Source organism: Artemia franciscana, chromosome 2 (genome assembly GCF_032884065.1).
Source record: "Artemia franciscana chromosome 2, ASM3288406v1, whole genome shotgun sequence".
In the NCBI taxonomy this organism is placed as follows: Eukaryota; Metazoa; Arthropoda; class Branchiopoda; order Anostraca; family Artemiidae; genus Artemia; species Artemia franciscana.
The window spans coordinates 52,113,718-52,141,196 of NC_088864.1; the positions used below are offsets into that span (position 1 = coordinate 52,113,718).

At 34.4% G+C, this 27,479-nt stretch overlaps 1 protein-coding gene across 2 annotated transcripts; it reads left to right on the top strand.

Annotated features, from left to right (window-relative positions):
- Positions 1-3,105: 3,105 nt before the first annotated feature.
- LOC136043453 (DNA polymerase kappa-like) lies at positions 3,106-27,479 on the top strand. 2 transcript variants are annotated; one of them, XM_065728378.1, is made up of 4 exons: positions 3,106-3,395; positions 14,832-15,123; positions 18,567-18,746; positions 23,862-27,479. In XM_065728378.1, exons 1-4 carry the CDS (start codon positions 3,177-3,179, stop codon positions 24,896-24,898), a joined length of 1,728 nt encoding a protein of 575 aa, XP_065584450.1. In that variant the 5' UTR covers positions 3,106-3,176; the 3' UTR covers positions 24,899-27,479. The 2 variants fall into 2 exon arrangements, with proteins under 2 accessions (XP_065584450.1, XP_065584455.1); XM_065728383.1 differs by having other exon boundaries at positions 3,112-3,311.

The following is a 27,479-nucleotide window of genomic DNA, read 5'->3' on the forward strand; positions in this document are numbered from 1 at the left end:
ACAACATGGCTAACTCCATTTTTACTCCCTCCCTTGCCACTATGACACGGGGCCATTCAATAAAGCTGCAACAGGAGTACTCCAGACGCAGAGAGAGGACGAACTTTTTCTCTGTACGTGCTGTCTCAACTTGGAACAGTCTTTCCAATGAGACTGTCACTGGTGAATCGATTAATTCTTTCAAAAATGCAGTCGATTTGGAGTGGAGTAACGCGGAATTGAAGTACCAGTGGAACGCCACACCCCATCACACCCACTAATTGTGTCACCTCATGAATTCAACAGTGAGATGTTCTACAGGAGGATGCAGTCCACCTTATCTCGGTGTAAATGCGATTTAAGGTAATTTAAGGTAATATTCTAAAGGGACTAGACCGAAAAGCAATGTTGTCCCTTTACAAGCAAATATCACTTCGTGAAAACAGTGACTCGAAAAATAGACCCCGAAAATGAACGAGTACATGCTCTCCGTCGGCTTAAAAACATAGTGAATTGTCTTTTGAAGTTAGTTAAAGGTCAAAATGAAAGCTAAATCTGTTAAATAAATTTTATACAAATGACACAAACAGGAAATGAAGTCGTTTTAGTGATGTACTTGCAAGATCAGTCCCAGGTCGTTCAAAATTATATTAAACAGCCTGCATTAATAAAACCTTTATTTAGCATTTGGTTATTTGAAGGTGGGTTTAAAGACCAATTAGTTGCCAAAGTAAAAATTCCTCAGATATTACATGACAAATTTTTGATTTTTAATTTGTAACTTGTGGTCGGGTGGACTAAACTGGACTGAGGCCTATGCTTCTTAGACCCATTGCCTCTACACCCCAAGAGGCTACTCTAAGATTTATTATTAAGAGTTCCGTTAATTACCGAAGTTATACATGATAATATCATCTCTTAAATTCTAAGCTACCTGACACCAAATTGAATTGAAGTTAACAGTTTATGCAGTTCCAAATAATCATACATTCTAGTGTTAATACACTTTTCTAGAACACGAGAAATGAGAGGTAAGAGTGAAATAGGCCGATAATATCCAAAATCATTCTTATTACCGACTTTCGAAAAAAGACCTAACTTTTCAATTTAAACTCTGAACTTACCTCTAAACATTATTTTTGGAACTACATTGTTTTAATGTTCATAATCAATCTCTTTCTTAATTTTGATATTGTCTACGTTAAACTGGTTTGTATCAAAGTTCGATAATAAATTCTGTTTTTCATCCCGACTTTGAACGACATTTCAAGATTGTCTTTGAAACTATCTTGTAAGTTGTTTGAATTAATGCTTGTATTAATGTTCATTTTATTTACTAAACATTTGTGCAAAAGCTGAATTACAAAATTTGTTTTTATTTTGGCCTTGACATAGTTTTGAAGGAGTTTGGCGTATTACCCTCACATAACTCCCACCATCCTTTATAAAACTCCAATCTTGTAAAATTCCCCGCCAGAAAATCCCCCGTGGAAATTCCCGCGACAAATGCCCTTTGGAAAATTCTCCCCACCCATAAAATTAAGTAATCCAAGGGAAAATAACACAAGTAAAAATAAGGAAGAAGCAGAGGGACTCCGAAATGCTCCATCTATATACAAAAATACATCTAGAATACGTGAAGAACAATAAAAAAGTTCATGGTAACAAACGATAAACAAGGAGCAATTTGGGCTAATAGTAACCGAAACTTTAAGAATGAGACTTTGATAAAAATTAATACCCCAAAACAATATTTGTCTTAAGTCTCTAATACAGATACATATCATAGGCCAAGAGCCTGAGAGGAATTTACCTGATTTTCAAAAAAAAGGAGGGGGCACCGAAAAGTCAAGTGATTATAATGAAAACCATACCATGAGATTTAGCAATTTAAAGAACTGTTTCGTGGGGGTTTCAAGCTCCTACCTGCAAAATTGTGGAATTTTGGATTTTTTTCCCAGAAGAAATATGACAGATGTAATAGCAGCATCACCTAAATCAGTCGGGGAAAATATGACCAGCCAGTCCGTAAAATTCACTGCCCCCTCCACAAATATTTTGGCTAGTGAAGTCTATAGTCGTTCAGTACCACACCAAAGCCACGGGAAGTAATTATTTATACTTCGTGGTCCCAGCCTGTTATTTTTTTGCAATTCCATCATAGGGTAGCCCTTTTTTTTGGGGGGGGGTATGTGCCTAGCACCAATTATGAAGCTAATGAAAGCCGAAATAGGAATTGAACGAAATAAAAACTTAATCGCGGCGTATTATTGCTTATGTATCTCTCTTGAAACTTAAAATGACTGATTAAAGAATGTTGTAAAACCTTAAAACAAACCCAGTTCATGTTTATATCAATGAGAATTTATGTTATTCAAATCAACCTACACGCAATTTTTTGCCAAGAGTTGCGGTTCATTTTAAGCTTGAAATAATCTTTTAGGATTATTTGTGAATGATATTGTTTCATCCTTTGTCTCAGTGTTCATGTCACTTGCACGGAAAAGAAATTGCACAAGAAACAATTTAATATGCTTTTATACTTTGTCTAGATTTTGTCATTTAAACAAAATTCTTTCGTCATGAAATGAAAACTGGATAATTGAATTTTGATATCATTTTGAGCTTGAAATAAGCCAGGAACAACTTTTTAAGATCATCGCTTTAAATCAACTGGAAAAACGTATTTCAAACTATTTTTTATAAGCGTCTACCAAAAGATTCTAACTTCTTCTTAAAATATTTTGCCCCCTTGTTAATTTTATTTACGGTTATATGTTTCAAACAGTTCTAAAAGAAAACGACCACTATATTTTTGGGGCATCCTTTTCTGATGAACCAACATATTTTGGACATTATGGGTTCTAAGCACTAAAAGATACAAGCATCAAGTCAATCAAAATAAGAAGTCTCGGTTTGTTTTGAGATCCCATTTCAAGGAGGAAAGGTTTATGTTTCTAATATATTTTTGCGCATTAAAGCTCCTTTCTTTCAGGGGCTTACGGGTTTAGGTTTCTACTCGTATAGAAAATCACTTGGGGGTGTTACTGGCAAAAGAATACCGAAATTAAAATTCCAAGAGTAAGTAAGCGAAAATTGACTGCACATTCTTATTTTTGAATTGAGCAAAAATTTCAAATATTTCAAATGCGGAAGCGTTGATCTAAATTGAATAAAAGAGAATACTCTCTGTTAAAATGGCAGGATGTAATACAATAAGCATTAATGCTACAAAAGCAGGAATGGAAGGCATTGACAAAGAAAAAATAAACAAAATTATTGAAGAAGCTTCAAAAGGATCTAAATTCTATCTGCATAAAGAGAAGTCTCAGGCAAGAATTAATAAGAAAATAGCAGAACTCAATGCAAAAAAGTCAACATTGGGCTCTGAAGAACTTGACAGAGCTGAGAAAAGGGTAGGCTATAGTCTAGGCTTATGTTAGATTTAGAATAGTTTAGACATTTCTAGTTCTAAATTGAAGTAATCTTTAGTGTCAAACAATATATTTCTCTATATACTCCCTAAGTAATCATTACTGTGGTGTGGTACCCTCCCCAATAATGCTTTGATTTCTTGTCAGAAATAGTTAGATCTTTGATGACAATAAAAGATAAAATATTTATATTTGTTTTTGTTATCTGTATTAAAATATTTGTATTGTTATTTTCTATTTGAAATGTCATCATGTAATTTTTTAAACCAAATTGTCACAATCCAAGAGTAACAAACGGTAAAATTCTAGTTAATTGACTTCTTGCTATCTCAGAAAGGGTTTAGGTTAGGAAAATGAAACTTTCAGGGGTGAATCTACAGACTAAAGTATGTCCCAGGAAGGCATTTTGAAGCAACAACCTCCACTCTTTCTCCCTCTAGAGGGCCCTGACCTTTGATAACCTTTAAAAATATGTGTGTTATAAAAGTGAAATGGTTGAAAAATAGATCTTCTGCTTAATTGAAGTATAGCAAAATTGTTTTCAGCTTCATAACTTTGCTCAATTCCATTTTATAAGGTTTTAAAAATATGCAAATACATTTCCTAAATTCTGAAAAAAAAACATTGATATTGCTCAAAATTCTACTCAAATAACAGGGATTGTATTTTCAGAAACAAAGGCAGAGAAAAAGCAACTGGTAACTGAAAATTAAGGTAAAATGTTGTTTTGTCAAAATTTCAATAGGTGTTGACCTGTCATTTAGGCAAACTTCAGGGCCCTCTAGAGGGAGAAGGAGGTGAGGTGGGTACTTTAAAATACCTTCCCAGGACATGGTTTAGCCTGTAGACCTATCCCTGAAAGTTTCACTTTTCTAACCTAAACCCTTTCCGAGATAGCAAGAAGTCAAATGACTAGAATTTTACCATAAGAAGTTTTGTGCATGCACTTGAAAGCTTTTCATAAAGCCTGTCTCCATTAAGCATTTTATGGACAAAATCTTCAGAACACAATATATTAAATACCTAACCTGACCATCTCTATATATTAAGTTTTTAATTAAAAATACCACATTGTAGTTTTTTTCACTAAAGAATAAGCCAATTATAACCAAGTGTGAAAGAAAAACCAGTTTTACTCAGATCCAACAAGGCAAACTTCCTGAGTGTGTTGGGGATAATACACAAGACCCTTTTTGCTTGTTTTTTATTGGTTTTTAGTATACTTTTCAAATATACAAGGATTTCAGATTTCTTAAGCTGACTAGAGTTAAAGATGCAGAAATACAACCTTTTCTTAACTAAATTTTACAATTAGTACAACAAAATCTTTCTAACAATGTCTGTATGTCTATTTTTTTTTTTTTTGTTTAGAGCTTTGTATTGTGAATCCTTATTTTCAAAGGACCTGTACTTAAAATTAAGGTCACATAAAATTAGTGTAGTTTTGAAATATTTATATATAACATTTGACTGAAAAATATCAGTAAATGCTTATCTGTAGGTGGTCTTGGATGTGTTTTGGGAGCCAAATAAGGTGTTTTTTCCAAACAGTTTTGTAAGTGTAAACATGTCACTTTGTGATGTTTTTTTCATGTTCTGTTGTGACTCTATTGAAATTGGTACTTCTATATAATATTTATCAAGAAAAGCCAATAAACCCACAACTCTAAATGAAACTAGAGCAGCAATAAATTTTCCTTTTTTTATATTTATAATCTTTGGATCAAACAGCAAAATTAATTGGATAAAAAATTCAATGTTTATGTAGCTTGCATCTTGCATTTTGTGTGCCCCTCACTTGCTGATACAATCTACTTAGTTTTAGGCATTTACCCCCTGGAAATGTCCCTCAGAAAATATCCCCATGGAAAATACCCCAGAACCCCCTCCCCCTTCAGAAAATACCCCTCCCCCTGCAGAAAATACCCCATCCCCACATGGAAAATACTCCTGTTGAAAATACACCCCCCTCTTCCCTCAGAAAATACCTCCCCCTCTTCCCATGAATAACTGAAGTTGTTAATCTGTAAGGATCTTAAAATAAATATTAGGTACACCAGCTTGCAAAAGTTGCAAACCTCTCTTTACAACTAGTAAAAGTTGGAAATCCCTCATTGCAGAAGATGATTATGAGCTAACAGCTGACTGTTGCTTAAAACTCCCTTATATGTCTCACAATTGGTATTGGCATAGTTTTGGTTTCAGTGTGTACCTTACTACTGAAGTTGTCAACCCCTTCAAACTTTCAAACTGGTATATCTCATGAAGAAATTTTTCTACTGAAAAATGGATGATATGTACTTTGATCAGCTCATCAAGAGCTATCAACTGCTGTTGAAAATAAAATTTATCTGTCTTAGTTCAAAAGTTTACTTTTTTGCTGTAGGCCAAGTTTTTAACATCACCACTTATAAAGGAGCAAAGGATAAACTCAGATTTCTTTTAGCAATGATAGAATTTTTAAAATTTAAGAGGTATGTCTGATACCATTTCTCTACTGCAATCCCAAGTGCAAAAAACCAAATGATAAACTCAGCTGAAATCATGAACAGATATCAGCAGAAACAATAGATGGCAGCACTTCCAGTCCCCACTTTTATATTTCTGTAATTTTTTTTATTTATAACTCAACGAAGATATATTGCCTGTGGGGCCGGGTAACTGCCACATATATTTAACACATAGATTATAGTCTATCTTCAATTTGAAACTTGTGCCTGGCTGCTTGCCAGCTAGAACAGAGCTTTCCACTCAAAAGCAGAATCATGCTTTCATGAATTGAAAGCTTCAATGCATTATTTCAGATAGTTCTCTCTCACATTGGCTATAAAACTCCAAGTCACTTCACACACTATAGGCTCTGGCTCAAGGACAAGCAAAAACCATCCTTTTTGGCCCCAGGCAAGAGCTCTACAAGGGTTTCCAAAATGCCAAACTTTCTATAAAAACTGCAGAGGTTAGACCCTCACCACTCTCTAGGAATAAGCTGACATTGGGGTGCTTGGAACAAAAAAAAAAATCAAGCAGAACCGAAGTGTTGCTCTTGCAACACAAAAAGAGAAATTTACACACCATAAGCATATTAAAAACTTATCCTAGAAATAAGTATCCTAAAATCCATTTTTGTTGAAAAACTTCCCTATGAACTACAATTTTTGGCAGTAGTTTGTGCCCAGTTAAAAAAAAAAGAACAAGAAAAAAATGTAGGCAAAAAATCATTAAATTAAGCTAAACACATATGGAACCAAAAAGTTTAAGAAGGTTTAGCTTTCCTTTGAAAGCATAGTTGGCTTTGCAAATTATGTTCTGGTCTTGAGAAGGTCTGGGTGTTGTCATCCCTATTCATGCTAATTTTTGCTTGTTTTCAGTTTGAATTGGTTATATAGGCCTATTGTAATTTCTGTCTGTTTTTTGTCTAATTTATTTATTGATGGTGATTTGTGGTAGTTCTATGCTTAAAAAATTATTTGAATTTATTTCTACTCATTTTTGGCTTATTGGAGCTCTTTTTTCTTCTTTGACAAACTTGTTTTGTGCAAAGAATTTTTTTTGCAGTCATGGGCAGCACAATAGCGCTGCCTAAGTAAACAGCAATGTGAGCATAATGTATTATTTATTCATATTTTTTTTTCTTTTTTGGTTTTAGACCAGGGCACTTTGTGTCAAAGGAGTTGTTGTAGAGACTTCAGAAAGGGCTCATTTGATTGAAACTGAAAGGGTTAGTGTCCTTTTTAATAGTCAAAAGTGATAGAAGGGCACCTAACTTCCCTCCCATGTCCACCATTTCCCCAAACACATCCAATGAAAATTTGAGATAGCTATTTTGTTCAACATAGTCGAAAGGTCTGGAAATTGTGTATCTAAGGATGTATCTAAGTGGGAGGGTGGATACCCCCTTCCCCCCACACCTCATATTGTCCCAAAATGTATCTGATTGAAATTTTGAGTTGGCCATTTGTTGTCATAGAAACATCAAAAAGCTCATTTGATTAAAAAATGAAAGGGCTAGTAGTCTAAAAACAGAAAGGGCTAGTACTGTTACTGCTACGTTTACTGCTAGTACTACTACTTCTATTGCAACTACTTGTTGGGCTAAGAGCAATAAGATGAAAATTTCAAGAAGTATATAAACATACAGGTTATCAAAAGGTCATATAAGAAATGTTGTAGCCATTGCTAATTGTTTTAAGTTGAAATTTCCAAAACATGATAAGAGGGATGTTCAACTGACCATAAGGCAATAGGTTAATCCTACTGCTGCTAGTAGTACTACTGCTATTCAATACTATTACTAGTAATATCAATACTACTACTGTGACTACTATTATAACTATGCCTAAGGGCATGAAGGTGAAATTTTTAAATGGGAAGATGAACTGAATCAGAACACACCCTCTGTATGCAGGTTGTCACAGTTAGGTGTTAGAAGGTAAAAACTAACAGGGCTTGTTATGAGAGATGTGAACTAACCAAAAGAAAATATTTGCATCCTAATGCTTCTGTTTTTACTCATGCTACTGCTACTGTTTCTATTACCACTACCTCTATTACTGCTACTGCCACTAAAGCTTAGACTACTACAATTAATTCTATGGCTACTACTACTAATACTGCTATTAAAACTAAGAATATTAAGGCTATAAATTTGGGATATATAGAAGCTGCTAGAACTAAATCAGAACACACTATGCCCGCACAGGTTGTCTTTTGGACACATCAAAAATGCTTCAGGAATGGTTGATGGTATGTATAAAGCTGAAAATTTTAGCGTGTGTTGAAGGGGATGTTGAAGAAACCAAAGGTGCTATGCCCATACTGCTACAACTGTTGCTACTGTGCAAGCTAAGGGTATTAAGGTGAAGCTTCTAACGAATATTTAGGCAGACATTGAACTAAATAAAAAAAAGAAAAGAAACTATGAGTATGTCGACTTTCAAAATGGTGACAAAGCAAGATCTGAAGAACAATTTATATTATTAATTTAGACCTCTAAAGGTATGTTGTGTGGAATTGTGAACTAACCAGCAGGCACTAGATGAATACTGTCAATACTACTGGTACAGTTAGTGTAACTAATGACGCTAAAGGTATGAAGATGAAACTTTTAGGGAACAATTAGGAGTTTTAATTAAAGGAAAAAACTGTAGGCACGCAGGTTTTCAAAAGGGCATATAAGCAATATAATAGGCAGCACTGCTCTATAATAGCTAGAAATATCATTGAAACTTGTAGAGGAGCTAATTCAATACAAAAGTAAAGGCTCGGGCGTCCTTTTTAAGAGTAAGAAGAGACTGGAGGGTAAGCATCCCTTCTGTCAAGCCCCTTCATTTTCCAATCTCACCCAATCAAAATTTTGAGACAGCCATGTTGTTCAGCATAGTAAAACAGTCCAGCAACTATGTCTTTAGCAATATTAGGCATTTTAACCCCCCACAATTGTGCAATTGACCCGTTTGGGAGTTTCAGGAAAGTTTAGGAGTTTCAATTAAACCCGAAAAAATGTATACATGCAGATTTTCAACAGAGGATACAGGCAATATCATAGGCAGCACCACTCTATAATTACTAGAAATATCATTAAAACTTTTAACAGAGCTAATAAATCAAGAGGCATTGTGTTTTGGTTGCCAATATAAGACACCTCAGCAATATATTGAGAACGACTGGAGGAAAAAGTTGAAACTTTTGGGGATATTACTATTACTACTTCTTTTCTTATAGTTTAAACAAATAAAAAGGGTGTAAGTGTATTTTGGTTGTCAAAGAGTATAGGTAGAATCTTTTGGGAGTGATATTAAGTTTTGTTTTTCAGGTCAACTTCAGAAGCAATAAAATAAAATTAAACAATACTGTTTGTATCAGGATTAACAGTTGTTGAAAAAGATTCTCCAGCATACAAATAGCAACTCATACTAAGGATTCTTGTATAAAACAAGAGCTAAGAGCTCAAATGGCAATTATGACGAGGTTGAAGAGCCAAGAGCTCATATGGCATGAGCTCTAGCAAAATTCTAAGAATGAATATATTGATTTAAAAGGAAAATCAGAGGCTTAATGCTGGTTGGGATTTAAAATCCCGATAGACCTCTGAGACACGAGGTTGTTCTAAATATCAAAATTCCTTAAGATCTGATCGCCCACTCGTGAGTTAAAAATACCTCCTTTTTCTAGTTTTTCGTCTCCCTTCAGCCCCCCAGATGGTCAAATCGGGAAGACGACTTTATCAAGTCAATTTGTGCAAGTCCCTGACATGCCTACCTATTTTCATTGTCCTAACACGTCCAGAAGCACCGAACTCGCCAAAGTAATGGACCTCCCTAACTCCCTCAAAGAGAGCGGATTCAGTCTGGCTATGTCAATCTCGTATTTAGAACTTGTGTTTATTCTTCCCACCATGTTTCATCCCAATCTCTCTACTCTAAGCGTTTTCCAAGATTTCCTGTTTTCCCCTCCAACTCCCTGCAATACCACCGGATACGGTTGGGATTTAAAATAAGAGTTTTTCCTCTTTCTGTTGGGATTTTTTTTCAGTTTTTCCTCTCCCTCCTGCCCCCTCCCCCCCAGATGGTCGAATCGGGGAAACAACTGTTATCAAGTCAATTTGTGCAGGTCTCGCCAAAGCATCGGAAATCCCTCCAACTCCCCCAAAGAGAGCGGATCCGGTCCAGTTATGTCAATCATGTATATAGAACTTGTGCTTATTCTTCCCATAAAGTTTCATCCCGATCTCTCCACTCTAAGCGTTTTTCAAGGTTTCCAGTTTCAAAGATTTCTGTTTTCCCCTCCAACCCCCCATGTCTCCGAATCCGGTTTGAATTGAAAATGGAGTATTTAGACATAAGATCTTTCTATATATCAAGTTTCTTTAAGGTCCGATCACCCATTTGTAAGGCCTACCTCAATTTTTACGTTTTCCAAGAATTCCGGTCCCCCCCACCCAACTCCCCCAATGTCACTGGACCTGGTCGGGCTTTGAAATAAGCTCTGAAGCACAAGACCCTTTTAAATATCAAATTTCATTAAGATCTAATCACCCGTTCGTAAGTTACAAATACCTCATTTTTTCTAATTTTTCCGAATTACCCCCCCCCCCCCCCCCAACTCCCCAAAAGAGAGCCAATCAGGTTTGATTATGTCAATCATGTATCTAGGAATTGTGCTTATTCTTCCCACCAAGTATCATCACGCAAAACTCCCCAAAAAAAACTCCCCCCCCCCCAACTCCCCAAAAGAGCCAATCAGGTTTGATTATGTCAATCATGTATCTAGGAATTGTGCTTATTCTTCCCACCAAGTATCATCACGATCTCTCCACTCTAAGCGTTTTCCATGATTTCCGGTTTCCTCCTCCAAATCCCCTCAATGTCACCGGATCTGGCCAGGATTTAAAATAAGTCCTTTGAGACACGGGGTCCTTCTAAACATCCACATTTATTAGGATCCAATCACCCGTTCATAAGTTAAAAATACCCCATTTTTCCAGTTTTTCCAAATTACCAAATTAGGTTCCCCCCAACTCCCCCAAAGAGAGCGGATCTGGGCTGGTTATGTCAATCACGTATCTAGGACTTGTGCTTATTCTTCCCACCAAGTTTCATCCCGATTTTTCCATTCGAAGCGTTTTCCAAGATTTCTCGTCCTTCCCCCCAACTCCTCCCAATGACACTGGATCTGGTCAGGATTTAAAATAAGATGTCTGAGTTACGAGGCCCTTCTAAATATCAAATTTCATTAAGATCCGATCACTCCTTCGTAAGTTAAAAATACCTCATTTTTTCAAATTTTCCAGAATTAACCCTCCCCCCAACTCCCCCAAAGAGAGTTGATCCGTTCCGGTTATGTCAATCACGTATCTAGAACTTGTGCTTATTTTTTCAAACATCAATCAGAACACAATTTGCGCTTTACTGAAAGCATAATGTGTATGAAATATTTTCACTTTTCTTACTTTCATAAATAAGAAATCATCAAAACTTTTAAGGTGTAGACATCAGTATATGTCATTTAAACTGACAATCCATGGTCATTTGTTTTGTTGTTGTCATTTTTTTTTAGTAAAGTGCAATGGAAAAAAATCGAAAAAAGATTCTTATTCATGTAGAATACCATGATAAAGCAGTAAAATGCCTGGTTGACTGATATCTAGTTGGCCAAAGCCTCATATTTTCACTTACCATAGCTATTTTACCCCTCTCCCCAACATTCCCTCCTTTGATGGAATTGCAGCACCAGGAATCTGAGTTCTGGGTAATATCAAAATATTACTTTCTCTAATGTTTCTTTGAACATTACAAATGTTGACCAACAGTTTTCTTTTTTATAGTGAAAACAGAAGTCTCTGCTAGCAAAGCAACTTGGCTAATAAATTGGGGAGGAAAATAATAAAGAATTAAAGTTTTGGATAAGAAAATTATCGGAGCCTATTAGGCTACCCTATCTGTAGAGATACTTATTGGAAACCAACAAAAGAATTCACTAACCATTTGAAATAGTAGCAGTCATAGATCTTCTATATATATATATCTGTAGCATAGTAGTTAATGTTTCTGCTTTCCTGTATCATCATTTTTTTTTTTTTTTAATATTTTGCTTTAATTTTTTCAACAATTGATAGCAGCAGAACAAGATTTATAGCATAGAAAGTTCATTCTTATCAGAAAAAATTTGTTCAATTAATGTCATTTTTTCTTTTAGTTGTATTGTATCCCAGCTCTCCCTCATCCTAATGTCTCGATATAGCCCTAGATTATATCCATTCTGCTAGTCTGAACTCTTTTAAATGCTCATTTTAGAAAATTTTGGATATTGCCTAGGAATAAGATAATCAGGTATTAGGGCTGAGGGACACAGCCTTAAGCAGGAAATGTAACGATTAATTAAATCAGTTTTCTCTGATAAGGATATAGCCCGAATTCTGATACTATTTTGCTAGCACAGTTACTGAACATGCACAACTTTGAAGCAATTGCAGTGAAAATTTTAAAACCATTGTGGTAGTTTTCTATTCCAGTAGGAATATGTACTGTAATTGCAAATTTTACTTGAAGAATGAATTACAAGCAATATTGTTTGAACCTTCTGTTTTTACACTGTAAAAATATCTTCAATAGCTTCAAATATTTTACATCAACATTTATTTTTTTCTCTAAGAGAAATACTTTAATTTCTACATCAAATATGTATTGTTTTTTAAAGTACTTTAAAAAATAATATTGCTTTATATTATATTGTTGTTACATGATGATGCTTTCTTCATAATTTGGATAACTTATCCCCTTGCTAATAGTGTATTTTCAATACAGTTACGTTGACTTGAAACTTTATTTTCTTATAAAACTGGATTGAAAAATACAGTTGGAGACTTTAAATGTCTAAATTTTAAGTATTAATTAGCAATAGACGTATATTTTTTAGATAAAGTTTATGGACAAAGTTTTTAATGTTAGACAAGACAAAGACAAGTGACAGAATAGATGGAAAATATATAATTTGGGCTATATATTTGCACATAAGGGGGGGGGGGGTAAAATATCTGGACAGTTTGACGTCAGAAAACTATTTTTATTTCATAACATGCAGAATAATTGTACCTGACACATTTTGTGTGCAGTCCCACCATACTCCCCCCCCCCCTTAGTGTGCAAATATATAGTCCAAATGTGTTTCTAAAATAACGAAGAAACTAACGAAGAAACCGGTTTGTTCTCGAGTTTACACATCGTAAACTTGAGTGTGTACCGTATAATACACAAGTACCGGAATTTTTCATCGAGAGAGAGCCGGATTTCTCGGTATTATTTAAAAACTATCAGAAAATTAAAAGTTTTTTCAACTGAAAATAAGTAGCAACATCAGGGGTTAAAACGAACAGAAAATGTTACGTTTATAAAAGGAATTGCCCTTTCCACAAGACCTTGCTCTTGACCTTGCTAAAGTTTTGACTTTTTGTCCTAATTCTCTCTGAAACACAATGTCCGTTTAATTAGAATAATAAGCTTTGTTTTAAAATTATAAGCTTTGTTTTAAAATTCTACAAAAAAGTGCTATGGCCAATCTATATAGGTCCATGAATTATCGAGTTACATGATATATATATATATATATATATATATATATATATATATATATATATATATATATATATATATATATATATATATATATATATATATATATATATATATATATATATATGCCCATATATTTAGTCATTACTGTATATATTTTAATCTTGGTTTGTAGGCTTATCTTTCTATTCTTCCAAACTTTTTTTTAACTGTGAAAAAACACCCTGAGCTTTAGCTATTCTACTTTTAACATCTTCACTGCTCCCACCATCTTTACTAATAATACTACCAAGGTAACTTGCCTACCAGAGAAATTGCCTACGGATTGTTCTGGGTACCCGGCTGACTGACCGTATTTCAAACAGTAGGTTGTACGAAAAGTGTGGTTCAATCCCGCTTTCTGGGGCTATAATGAAAGAAAGGTTGAGATGGCTAGGCCACGTTCTACGGATGAAGGATGACAGATTACCGAAGATTGTCCTTTTTGGCCAACCGTCTGGGGCTACACGGAAAGCAGGTCGTCCTTGTCTGGGTTGGGAGGATGTCATAAATAAAGATTTAAAGGAAATGGGAACTTCCTGGGAGGGTGTAAAGAGGGAGGCTTTAAATAGATTAGGTTGGAGGAGGAGTGTGCGTAGCTGTGTTGGCCTCAGGCGGCTTGGTGCTGCAGTGAGTTATTAGTAGTATATATATATATATATATATATATATATATATATATATATATATATATACATACATATATATATATTTCATTTAATTGTATTTTATTTTATTATATAGTGGTTTCAAATTTGCCAGTTATAGATTGTGTAAATAAATGTCATAATGTATGGGTCATAATGTCTTAGCTATAATCTTACTGTTACAATATGTACTGGAGAGTTCACACATTTGAAATACAAAATATGTTCTGGTTTTCTGCTTAGAATCTAATTTCAATAATTAACCAAATTTCAGATATGCAATAAGTATTTCAATCCATGAATTTTAGTTACATGAAGTAGGTATATGATGTTTTATGAAAACATTAAATATATGTAATGCATTTTTAAATACAATGTGAGTTCATAAATAGTACAATTTTTTCATTCTCAATGATGTTTTAATACAAGGCTTCAAGATTCCCTGTAGAGTTTGCATTGTAGTATGTGTGGCTTAGTACTACACGCTCTTCACTCTCTATTTAAAAAGGATTGAGCGCATAACAAATTTTTTGGTCCTACCCTCGATAGGATCCCCCTTACTGGCAGAACACATGCTAATTTGTTTCAATCATCTGATATCTTGTAGATTATGTGACTGATTGGGGATTTTTTGAAATTAAATTGTTATTTTTTGGTCTTTTTAGATGGATAAGTTAATATCAACACTGGAAAGTGTCCGTGACTTGAGTCATGCAATTATTCATATTGATATGGACGCGTTTTATGCTGCAGTCGAGATGCGTGACAATCCTGAGCTTAAAAACCGTCCAATGGCCGTAGGAGGAGAAGGAATGTTAAGTACTTCAAATTATCATGCTAGACGCTTTGGAGTTCGAGCAGGAATGCCTGGTTTTATTGGAAGAAAATTATGTCCAGAATTGGTGATTGTACCCTGCAACTTTGATAAGTATACAGCTACGAGCAAAGTTGTTCAAGGTGAATGAGGTATACTATTCTTAGGTAAAAATGTTCTTCGTCTGAATTATCGGCTTTCTTTCCCAGTCTATTGACACAGGCAGGATATTTGATACAGATGAACGGTAGATGTGCCAACATTCTTGGCTTTCTGCTAATCATAGCTCAAAATACATTGTTTTACTTTTTCTATGTATTTACTATTTCCATTTTCATTTGTATTACTCATTATTATTAGCCTTTCAATCAAACAGTTTGTAATACCGAACTGTAAGTAAGGAATCAATAGTAACCGCAGCTCTAAAATACCGAATTTTCGATACCAAAAGATACATCCGAAGAATTGCATTTTTATGCTGATTTCAAATATTTAAGTTTCAGCAAGGGTTACCCATCAAAAGTCACGAGCCTGAGTCTCAACGAAAATCACACGACCAGATTCAGCTCACGAATCTCAACGAAAATCACACCACCAGATTCAGCATATCAGAGAACCTATCAAGCTCCTATTTGTAAAAATGTGGAATTTTGTATTTTTTGCCTGAAGCAAGGTCACGGATGCGTGTTTTTTTTTTCTTTACAGGGGTGATTGTATGGACCCAGTGGTCCTAGAATATCGCGAGAGGCTCATTCGAACGGAAATTTAAAGTTCTATTGCCCTTTTAAGTGACCAAAAAAATTGGATCATTTTTCCCCAAAGTCCCCCAATCAAATTTTGAGATAGTCATTTTTTCAGCATAGTCGAGCAATCTAATAACTATGTCTTTTAGGATGACTTAATCCTCCACAGTCCCCGGAGGAAGGGCTGCAATTTATGAACTTTGCCCATTGTTTACATACAGTATTGGTTATTGGGAAGTATACAGACGTTTTCAGGGGGGATTTTTTTCTGGTGGGGGTGTCTGGAGGTGGTCATGTGGGAGGATCTTTCCATGGACGAATTTTTCATGGGGGAAAGGAATATTTCCATGAAAAAGGCGCCGGATTTTCCCAGTATTACTTAAAAAACAATCAGAAATTAAATTAGAAAAAATATGTTTTTTCAACTGAAAGTAAGGAGCAACATTAAAACTTAACACGAACAGAAATCATTAGGTTTATGAGGGGTTCCTTCCTTTGTCAGGACGTCGCTCTTTACGCTAAATTTCGAATTTTGTTCCAATTCTTTAAAAATGGCCCCTAAATCACAAAGGCCGTTTTATTAAAATAAAATATCTTTTTTGAAAGTACTAAAAAACTTTAGCGTAATGAGCGAAGTATTGACGAGGGGGACCAGCTCATATACGTAATAATTTCTTTTTGTCTTAACTTTTAATGTGGCTCCTTACTTTCAGTTGAAATAACTTGTTTGTTTTTTTTTAATCCTAGGTTTACAAGTAATTTTTTCCAAGCTGAAATAGCTTACTGTTATTCTAGACTCACTTGCTACTTGGTTTGAATGGTTTAAGCTGGAATGTGACTGTTGAAACTACCAAGCGTGACAGTTCCGCCAATGCTGAAAGTTTTAGAACGCTAATTTATATTAAAGCGTGGTTGGAGTGGTAGCTGCAACCTGGAAAGATATTAGGATCTACTTTCTTTGTTAGGAGAATATGCAAAAAATATTCTCTCTGAGGAAAGGTTGAAAATCTCTCCCCTGGAAATGCACTTCTTATGTATCTATTCTAATCCTGTGTTAACCCCTAAGCCTTTAAACTGGTTCCATTGCAACTGAACCTTCATGTAACTGAACCCTACGCAACTGAACTCCTGTACAACTAAACTCCCGTGTAACTGAACCTCATGTAACGGAAGTCCTGTGCAATTGAACCCTCGTGCAACTGTACCCACTGAAGCATCGTGCAACTGAACCCCGTACAACTAGACTCCCATGCAACTGAACCCTTGTATAACTGAACCCTGTGCAGCTAAAACCATATATTCAGTTTTCAGTACTTTACAAGTTTGATGCAATAATATGGGGTAAAACGCAAGTTAGATTCCTTACATTTTCAACCTTGTTGAAATTGTTTGTTTTTTGAAGTCTTGATATAAATGCCTGTCAAGATGATTCATAGAAAATCTCTGTTTTATTGTCTACGCTGATAGACTCCAAGATAAGAATTTGAGAGAAACTTTCCAGGAACAGTCAAATACTAAACTGGGGAGTTCAAAATTGGATAATGTAAAAGATGGCTTGAATTATGCGCCAGATTCTGTATCGTGCGCCCACCCATGCCGAAAGGTACAAAAATGCTGAGGGCAGATCATAGGGTAGTCGACCATGCTGAAAACGAATATCGTAGGGCGCATGTTCGCCGTTGAAGCGTTTCTGATATATAGGCCTATAGCGTCAAATTTAGCCTATAACTAAGTTTGACGATTGAGGATTTTTTTGAGATTTATTGGGTTGAGGAATTCGGTGTAATGTTATGTCAATCGAAAGAAGAGATCTAGATCTACAAGAATTTGATTTTTAAATTGAAAAAGAAAACACTGTTTTTTTTTCTATCTACTGCAGTTTCAAAATAAGTGCTATAAAATTCGACAAACATCTCAAAGAAAGGCTAAAAACTCAAAATTTCTTCAGAGTAAGCCTAACAAACTTTTTTTTTATATTATAAAAGAAATTTCATTCAATTCCGTACAATTTGAGCTAAACTATTTTTATTATTAAAAGGTCTGCGATTCCTTTTATGAAGTGTCACTGAAATGATCACTAGCTGTATCGTGAACAGCTAACAATTCCAACAACGTTGAACATATACAGACTTTAACATGTGTTTTACCCCACGATATTTCCTCATATTTGTAGAATACTGAAAACTGAATATGAGGGTTCAGTTACACGAGAGTTCACTTAAACTGGGGTTCAGTTGCACGGGGCACGGGGGTCCAGTAGCATGAAGGCTCAGTAGTACGGGGGATCAGTTGTGTGAGATTCAGTTAAAATGGGTATGAGTTTCACGGAGGTTCAATTGTACTCAGTTACGCGAGGGGTGAGATGCACGGCAGTTGAATTGCACGGGGGTTCTGTTGAATTCAGCTCATTTAATCTACGCAGAATCATGGTACTTTATTATATTATTTTCTTTTTTTCCTACAATATAAGCTTCTTTTTTTCTTCCTCTTTCGCATTTAATATAAAGTAAAGAAAACAAAACAAAAATGAGAAAGTTCTATGTGTATGATTAATCTAATTAAAAAAAACATTATTATCTCCTGTTCGTATATAGTAAAGTCATGAACAAGCATAGATGGGGTTTTCCTTCGAAAATCTGTTTGCCCTCTGTCATATATTCCTGTCAAACAAAGCTGAAAAGATTGGGACAGAGTTACTCAATTTTTCTTGGATTTTGGGATGGAGGAGGAGAGTGCGTAGCTGTGTAAGGCTTAGGTCAATTTCATTTTACGTCTGACATAATAGCCTGTTCTTTTTCTTCTTAGGAACATGGTTTGAAGAAACTTAAATATCACATTTCCAGGTATATTTTCTCAATATGACAAGAGCTATTGTATGATGTCTTTAGATGAAGGTTATTTGGACCTGACAAACTATCTTGATAATTTGGAAGAAGCTGACGGTGAGAAGCCAGACGTGGAAGAGGTTGTAAACGAACTAAGAAGGAAAGTTTTTGAGGCAACTGAACTTACTTGTAGTGCTGGTAAGCTGACATTATTTTAAAAGCCCTGTAACCTGGCAATATTGGTATTTGTGGATGGCATAGCTCTAGTGGTGGATAGTAGTGATAATAATCAAAATCTATTAGATGTAATAAAAGATTATTTAGAAAATAAGGATTTAATGTTAAATGCTAACAAGTCAGTAGAATTTTTATTTAAGAGCAAGGGGGGGGGGTTGATTCTGAGGTGAGTTTTAATTTTGCAGGAACAACATTAGAGGTTAAAGAATAATCTGTTAATTTGGGTGTTAAGTTTAGTGCGCTAAAGGGAATGTCTAGGCATGTAGAAGATAGTAATTTAAGGGGTAATAGATTAATAAATATGATATCGATTAATAAATATGATATCGAGAAGTAATTTTAGTCAGCTAGCCGATTCGAGGATTCAGAAATGTGTGTTCTAGACAAACGTAGCTTCTAGTCTACATTATGGGTCTGAGTTTTGGGGTTTTGCTAAAGCAGCTAAGTTAGAAGTAGTTCAGCTAAGATATTTTAAGAGAATTTTAGGCTTGAAGGATTTATTTAGTTCAGTGATACTGAAAGGAAATTTGGGGTTTTTCACCTTAAGGAGTGTTCGATTGATTAGAATAGTGAAATTTTTGGAGAAGATAATTAGGCTACCTAGACTTTGGTTTCTTAAGCCAGCTTATTAGGAGAGTTTGAAGGACGATAGACGTGATTCATGGTCAAATCAGTTGAAGAAATACTGGACCTTTGTGGCCTGTTGGAGATATGGATTGAAGGAAAAGGACCGATGGATGAGAGCGTGTCATTATGGAAGAAAGTCCAGTAAACCCTAAACGACCTAGAAATCCAAAATTGGCAAGCCTAAAAGGACTAGTCTATATCTTTGAGGTTTTACCATCGAGCTAAAGAGTGTTGGGAGGATGGAGGGCTATTTCAAATTTGGACTGGATAGAGAGGGTTTGAAGAATTTGCTGTTGATAATCGGGGATAGTTTGGATTTAGGCGAGAGAAGAAAATTTTTGGGAAATTTTACGTTGGTAGCCAGCCCCTACTTTTGCCCTATGCGTGGATGTGTGAGTGAGAATCTCTTTCATTTTCTATCCGAGTGTGGAGAGCTGTCTTAACTGCGGAAAGAATGTTTGGATGAGGGGTAGCTAGTGAATGTTGGTTAATTGACTTGAAGTCTGAGAAGAGCGAGTGATCTATTAAACAGTTGTGTAAGTTTCTTCGTTTAGGGATTAAACTAGGGAATTGTGTTTATGGGAATTGTTTGTTAAGGTTTTTAGGAGATGAATTTTATTATGGCTGTTGTTTGTCGGTGAATCTGTTGACCTTGCTAAGTTTTTTTTTGTATTCCTTCTTGGTTTATATTGTTTAAAGTTATATTTTGTTCCTAGAGCTTTGTCTGTAGGTAGTATTTTGTGTTGCTATGCCTCGCAGGCTTTTTGCAATAAATATTATCTTATCTATAAGAACGGATTTATAGAACTAAGAAATCAAGAACAACCAATTGAAATTGCATTTGTATTTGTAATCAATGCCAGGCTTATTAGTTTTTATATTAACTTATTAATATAATCTTAATTGGTCTAAAGAGAAACATAAAACTTGACTTGTCGGGCTTGGACTATCAATTTCAAATAGCAATTCATAAATATTCACATCAAAATGACGAATATGGACGAATTAGCATATAATATATGAAAAGCATATAAGATATGCTTATTCTTGACGAATTAGCATATAATATATAAATAAATTAGCGTTTATTTATAAAATAAATATGGACGAATTAGCATGGAACCTAAACAGAAGGCAGATTTACCTGAAAAGAAAACAACGTTTAACCATTTTTTAAATAAAAAAATCCTCACGAGTTTTAAGCGCTCAAGTTGTCTAACAGTTGAGAAACACATACTTTCTTCTTTTGGGTGGGGGGGATGCGGGTAGCTTAAAAATTTCAAATGTTATCCCTATGAAATTTTTTATGGTTTGAATCTTGGTGAGAAAACCGTCGGATACTATACCGTCGTTCAGGAGACAAAGTCAACTACAGGTATTCAGGACTTTGTAATGGGGACAAGCTCAATAACAGTCATATCATGATGGTTCCATTTCTCCCTTTTGTAAAGATCATCTCCTTCAGGCCTGCGCTCTCCATAGAAAGTAGCAGTGTTAACATGTAGGCTATTCAGTTTCAGCATGCTAAGCCTTAGTTTTTTCTTATAAATTCACTTACATATGGACAAAGTTAGAAATTTTTCTAAGACCGACAAGCAAATGATGTCGTTAATTCCCTCTAAAATCCCCCCCCCCCTCTGTAGACAATTCGCCCCTCGAAAATTTCCTTTTGTGGACAATTACACCCGGATTATTCCCTCCAGAATTCTAGAGTTAAAATTGAGCAGCCAAAGGGAAAGTGTGATAAGCAAAATGAATGAAGAAAAAAAGAAATTTGGAATCGTCTATCTATGTTCCAAAAATAGGTAGAATATATGATGTGGAATATTCTATAGCATCTATTTTTGTATATTAATTTTTTTTTTCATGTTTCGGCATAGGAAAGTAATTTGGTTGCTTGTTTGAAATATGAAATTCAGTCCATTTCAAATTCGTTTGGTTCTGACCTGGAGCTCGACTCTTATGTTTTTTAAATTAAATTTGGAAAAAGCCCCTTAAAGATACTTTAGACAGGAAAAATCTTCTGATATACACCTAGTGGACTTGTTATCGATCGCAAGGTGTGAGCTAGTATCATGTACTATAGATTTCAGTACCTGCTCAAGTCCACGGAAAATAATTGCTCGTACTTCCTAATCCAGCCTGTATCTCTGTGCACTTCCATCATAGGGTAACCCCTGTACGGTTGCCAATAATTTTGTATTTCAATGTTATTTCCTTTAGCCATTTATCTTACCCTACTCTGATAACTCAACCCTTAACCCCCAAAAACATGAAAATATACTTAAAATAAATATAAAAATAAATACTACAGGATATTCTGTATGTTTTGCCTTTATTTCGGAATATGGATTTGTCAAATTTTCCTGTATCTCTTCTTTTCTTCAGTCTTTTTATTCATCTTACTTTCCCTTTGGCTGTTCAATTTTATATATGAGATTAACTTTTGGGGTGGGGGGAGTAGCTTAAAATAGATTTAACAGCGAATATAAACACACATAAATGCATATTGTGTTTGTATTCATGGAATTAAATTTGAAGTACCAAGGACATCAAAATGGAAACTTTTTCCCCCTTTGGACCCATCTAAAGTCCTTTCATACTTGAAAACATCGATTTTCTAAGATTTTTCTTTTGATTGTTTCGAAGTTATGATGTTTTAGGGCAGTATCACAATTACGTCAGTTTCGCCATGCTGAACCGTAAAAATAATAAAGCAAAATTAATTGGCTAAATTTGACAATGTCTTCATCTGAAAAAATTCAATTTAACAATCTGTTAACTCCCAAAGGCAAATTGAACTTCAAAGGAAGCTTCATCTTCTTAAGCTGTTTGATTGCGTATGTTTTTAGCTTATTTTTGTCAGACACTATTTTTCGTCATTATTTTGTATTTTTTCATCTTTTTTTTTTGCTTCTACTACCAAAAAATTCTTAACTGCATATGGAGGATCTTTTTTTCATTAAAATTGGATTCCTAGTGAATTTTTTTAAATATGTATATAACTGTGCAAATTTTGCGTTGACCATGATAAACAATTAGATCTTATTTTCACTGTCATTGGTGCTTGGGGTAATCAAAGTCAATTTATCCGTTTTCTTTTTTTAATGTATTCGAATGAAGGCCTATGTAATATCATATCAGGGAGAAAGGGAAGTTCTTTATTTACACCGAAGCTCTTCAGAGGGAAGTTCATCTACATAGAATTATTGCTTTCTGTTGGGATTCTCAGGAATGAAAAATTATTCAGTTAATTTAATTGAGCAATCTTTGAACATGTATGAATGATAATGGCCACTGAAATATTTTTCTTAGTACTGCCTGCAATTATTTTCCATATATGTTGGAATAGTATGGTTTGATTTTCGTTGGAGCTGAGTTACTCTAGGACTTACCAGTTATTGGTAGAATTTAGGCTCGTTGTTTCTCCAAAGCATAAGGAGGTTGAAAAAAAAAATATAGTGACAAGAATATTTCCGTTTTTTCCATTGTTGTATTTTTTTTTAAGTTAGTAGGATGTAGGAGTAAAAAAAAAAATACAGGTTTATGGTTCTGAATTTGCTTTTAGATTCATTCCTATAAGTTTCGTTCATCTAGCCAGAAATATCCAAATTTTTCGAAGTCTTTGTTCTGGGTCCTGGGAAGTGGTTGGGGTGAAATTTGAAATATATCCACAGGCTATGATTCGAGCCTTATCTCCATTCCTAAAAGTTTCGTTAAATGTAAAACAATAAATATGTGATTTAAAAAAGAGTTGCCTATTATACGCTTTACCGATTTTAAATCTTTGCTTTATGTATATTAATGGATTTTCTATAAACAAATTTTCTCTAGAGTTTGCAGACATCTAGGATTATTACTAGTTATTGGAGAGGTTACAAATGTTTTTAGAAATAGTTGGTTGTTTCAAAGATAAAATTCTGAACTATCACATGGTAACTGTCAGATACATCATGAGAACAGTATTGGGCAGTTATCGCTGAAGAACTGATCCAACAATCCAAACAATTTTGTTGCTTTCTTTGAGAAAGTTCAATTTTACAATATTACTGGAAAACCGGCTAGCTCTTCCTCTGATGCAGTTATGAGACGCAAAAAGAAAGGTACACATCCTTGTTACAAAATGCTAATTAAACAGTTACCTTTAATTAGGGGTTCTAATTCACGAAAATATAGGGGACGGGGCAAGGATTTTTTTTTCACTTTCTGAAAACGAAAACACAAAAAAGGTATTTTTAAAAATCTGAGGAGGATATTTTTTCTAAATCTGAGATGGGGAGGGGGAGGGTATTTTTCTATTTTTTCAATGAAATTACAAAAGAAAAGGTATTTTCGGAAGTCTATAAGCGTAACGGCCCTCCACTCAGTTGGCGCTCCTGACTTGAGTTACTTTGTCACTGTGTGAAAAAGAAAACTTGTAGTTGATTCATTATGCAATTTTTTTTTAAGGAATTGGATGCAATACCCGACTTGCCAAAATTGGTTCAGACCAAAACAAACCGAATGGGCAGTTTGTCATACCAGCAGACAAAGAAGAGATATTAAAATTTATTCATGATCTGCCCATTCGAAAAATTTCTGGAATCGGTAATGTAACCGAACAGCTCTTGAATTCTGTAGGAGTGGTCACGTGTAGTGATTTATTTGAAAAGCGTGGCATGTTATCTCTTCTTTTCTCGGAAATCAGCTGTCACCAGTTTATGGAAATAGCTCTTGGCCTTGGATGCACAGATCTTAATGAGTATAACGTATCTGAAAGGAAATCAATTTCAACTGAAACTACGTTTAAAGCTACATCAAATCAAGAAGAGATTCATAAAATTTTAGAAGAATTATGTGAAGAACTGAGTGAAGATATGAAAAATAAATGTTTATTTGGCAAGCAGTTTACCTTGAAGTGTAAGTTGGACACATTTGACACATTGACAAGACAAACAAATCTTGCTTTTTGTACTAACGATAGCTCTATTATGTTAAAAACAGCTAAAGTTCTTCTTGAAAAAGAAATAAGTAAACTTAATAGTTTTTGTGTCAGACTTTTGGGTGTTAGAATGTCTGAATTATTGAGTGACCAAGAAACTAAAAAACAAGTAACGATTGACCATTTTCTAACTGCCAAAAAAGAGAATTCCGATGTCTGTCCTGTATGTCTAAAAGAAATTGCTTACTGGACTGTTAGTGAGTTTGCACATCACGTTAATAAGTGCATTGACACTGAAAATGGGGAAACATCAAGTGAAAGCAAAGTTAATAGTGATACTAAAATAAGTAAAGAAAATATATTAAAAGAAAGTGAACCTTTATATAACAGACATGATAGAGATGAAATTTGTACGAGTAAGAAAAGGAAGTTAACAACTATACCAGAAATGTTTAAAAAGAAGAAGGTTGAAAAAATTGTAACCTGTCCAGTCTGTAATGTTTGGACTGTTGATGAATGCAAAAGCTATGAACTTAACCAACATATAGACAGTTGCTTAATATAAGAAATGGGTGCCCTCTCGCTTCAAGAATTTTTTCCTTTCATTGTTATGGTCAAAAATAAAAAGATATATTACTTACATAAACTAAAAGATGGAATATAAGAATTTATCGTTCTATGAAACGATTGATTAAAAAAATCAACACACAGTATTCTTATATCTGTAACTAAAATCAGATTCACAATTTCTAGGCGTGTTTTTTTTTTAAGACGGAAGTTTTTTTTCAACCAGCTGTAAGACCAGGGTACCATGGGGTGCAGGGAGGACAGGGGTCTAAATCCTCTCTCCAAGGTCGGAAAGTTTATAAAATTGTGCAATACAAAAGACATTACATAAAAAAGGGTAAATGAGATTTTCTATAGTCCCCCTATTCTACCTCTTAAAATTTACCCCCCCCCCCCCCAAGAATAGCTACAGTGAAATGCATGTCTAATGTTAGTTTGACATTAGATATAGTATGTTTTTCGGGTGGAAACACAACCAGAGATAACCAAAAGAAAGCCGTGTGGAGTCTGTTCAAAGTTACTATGATAGAAAATCCGGTTTTTTATAGAAATTATTGATCAATGCTCATTATGGAATCTACATGAATGGAATCAAAATGTTGAGTTCCAGTTATGTTTTGCAATCGATCAGAAATGTAAAAATTTATTTATAGGGTCATCTTTTTTACTATTTTCAATGTGAACTCTTCTAACAAGTATTTTTATATAGCGACATCTTCCGTGGACTCTATCGCGGAATTCAAGGGGTCGATCCACCGGGCAATAAGAAGACATAAAAAATTGTATATGATTAAGAAAAGGCAAGTATTCTCATTTCAGTGTTAATAAAAAAAAACTCCTAGTAGGATCTCCTTTCTTTAAAATTGACTGGTGGCACTTAGATTTTCTCACTTTCGAGTTCCAGCTGTTTTAGGAATCGATACTTTAAAATACAAAAACGGATCTGATTCACTTTAAGAACGAAACCCCGATTTGTGAATGATCTTCTGAAACTTCTAACTTGGAACTAAGATAAACTGCGATACCTGTATATTTCCTTAAGCCTGACATTTGAATGTTACATTCTTAAATTCAACGCATTATATTGACTTGTTTAACCAGTCTTAGTGTACCTAATTTAGCTCTAAGTTTCATTTTTTCCAAATATATATATAAACTCTTTCCTCAGACTGAGAAATATTTAAAAATGAAGCTTTTATTTAGCTCCAAGTTTCATTTTTTCCAAATATATATATATATTCCCTTTCCTCAGACTGAGAAATATTTAAAAACGGAGCTTTTAATATAAAATTGTTTTTGCTGTATCGTTCTTGCTTAAAAAACTTTCTTTGCAGGAACAACTACTGAATTCAGCTTTTAACAGATATTAATGCAAACAATAGAAAACTTTCATTTTAGTTAAGCTTGAAATTTAAAATGAGGAATTGTAAATGGAACCTAGCTGCACTATTTAGCGTACTGAAATCAATCAATCAAATGACATTTCTTCTCTTGAAATACATTCTTCGTATTTGCGACCAACCAAATTCTTCAAAAGGGTTACAACGTTTTGAAATTAAAACATTTTTGAATTTAAGCAATTCAACTGTATTTTGTTTTGCAAAGTTTATTTAAGTAGAAAAACGTGTAGTATTTACTGTCTTGCAATATGATCAAGAATAGGTACACATAAAGATAGTCTTACCAAAAAAAGGAATCAACTTCTTGGAAAAAAAGGAATCATTAATACATTTACCTTATGTGTTTTTTGTGTTTTATGGTATATTCTCTTATTATTTGCAGTCATTATCCAGAATAAACTGACTCGTATGGTTTCAATCCATATTTGAGCTAATTTGGGCAAGGGCGCTCACAGAATTTTCTGGGACGGGGAGATATGATAAATTTGTCTAGGAAATTGGGAATTGGAGTTCGATTCAGGGATCTATAACCGAAGCAAAGATTCGGTTTGGCATTATTTTGTTGTCTGAGGTGGCTTTCTGCTTCGGAGAGGTTAGTGGTAGTTGTAGATAAAGAAGTTGAAGAAACATCATTTTGCTTGAGAAGTTTTATTTTCTTTAGAAAGTTAACACACTTAACCTTAGATTGTTATAACTTTTCAAATATTGAGGAATATGGCTACATATAGCTTAGCGCCTCTGCCAACCCGATTTCTGAATGGCTTGAAGGTCATCTGCGCTTTGCTGAAAACAAAATGTGTTTTTATACACTTCTCCTTTTTTTTAAATCCTGCATTCTTTTTTCTTCCTGTCAAATGAAATTGGTTTCAAGCTAGTAACTAAGTTCTTAAAATTGTGCTACTGGTGGTAAAAAAAAGAAAAAATATTAAACTGGACGTTTACCACTTTCCGATAATGAACATTAGCCATTTGTTAATTTTTCATTTTTCTTCCTCTTTTTCTTACTATAGTGCCTTTTTCCTGATTTTCTTTGTTTTTAAACAATTCGTGATAACGAAGTATAAGCAAGGAGCAAATCGAGCTTATAGAAACTCTAAGAATAGTTATGTTTGATAACAATTAATATATAAAGAGAAATGGCTTTTGTTATGCTGATTCCAAATAGATACAATTAATTTA

Coding starts and splice junctions, on each gene's coding strand:
- LOC136043453 (XM_065728378.1), top strand. CDS start 3,177: ATGGCAGGATGTAATACAATAAGCATTAATGCTACAAAAGCAGGAATG. Junction 3,396..14,831: donor TTGACAGAGCTGAGAAAAGG/GTAGGCTATAGT, acceptor TGGTCTTTTTAG/ATGGATAAGTTAATATCAAC. Junction 15,124..18,566: donor TACGAGCAAAGTTGTTCAAG/GTGAATGAGGTA, acceptor TCACATTTCCAG/GTATATTTTCTCAATATGAC.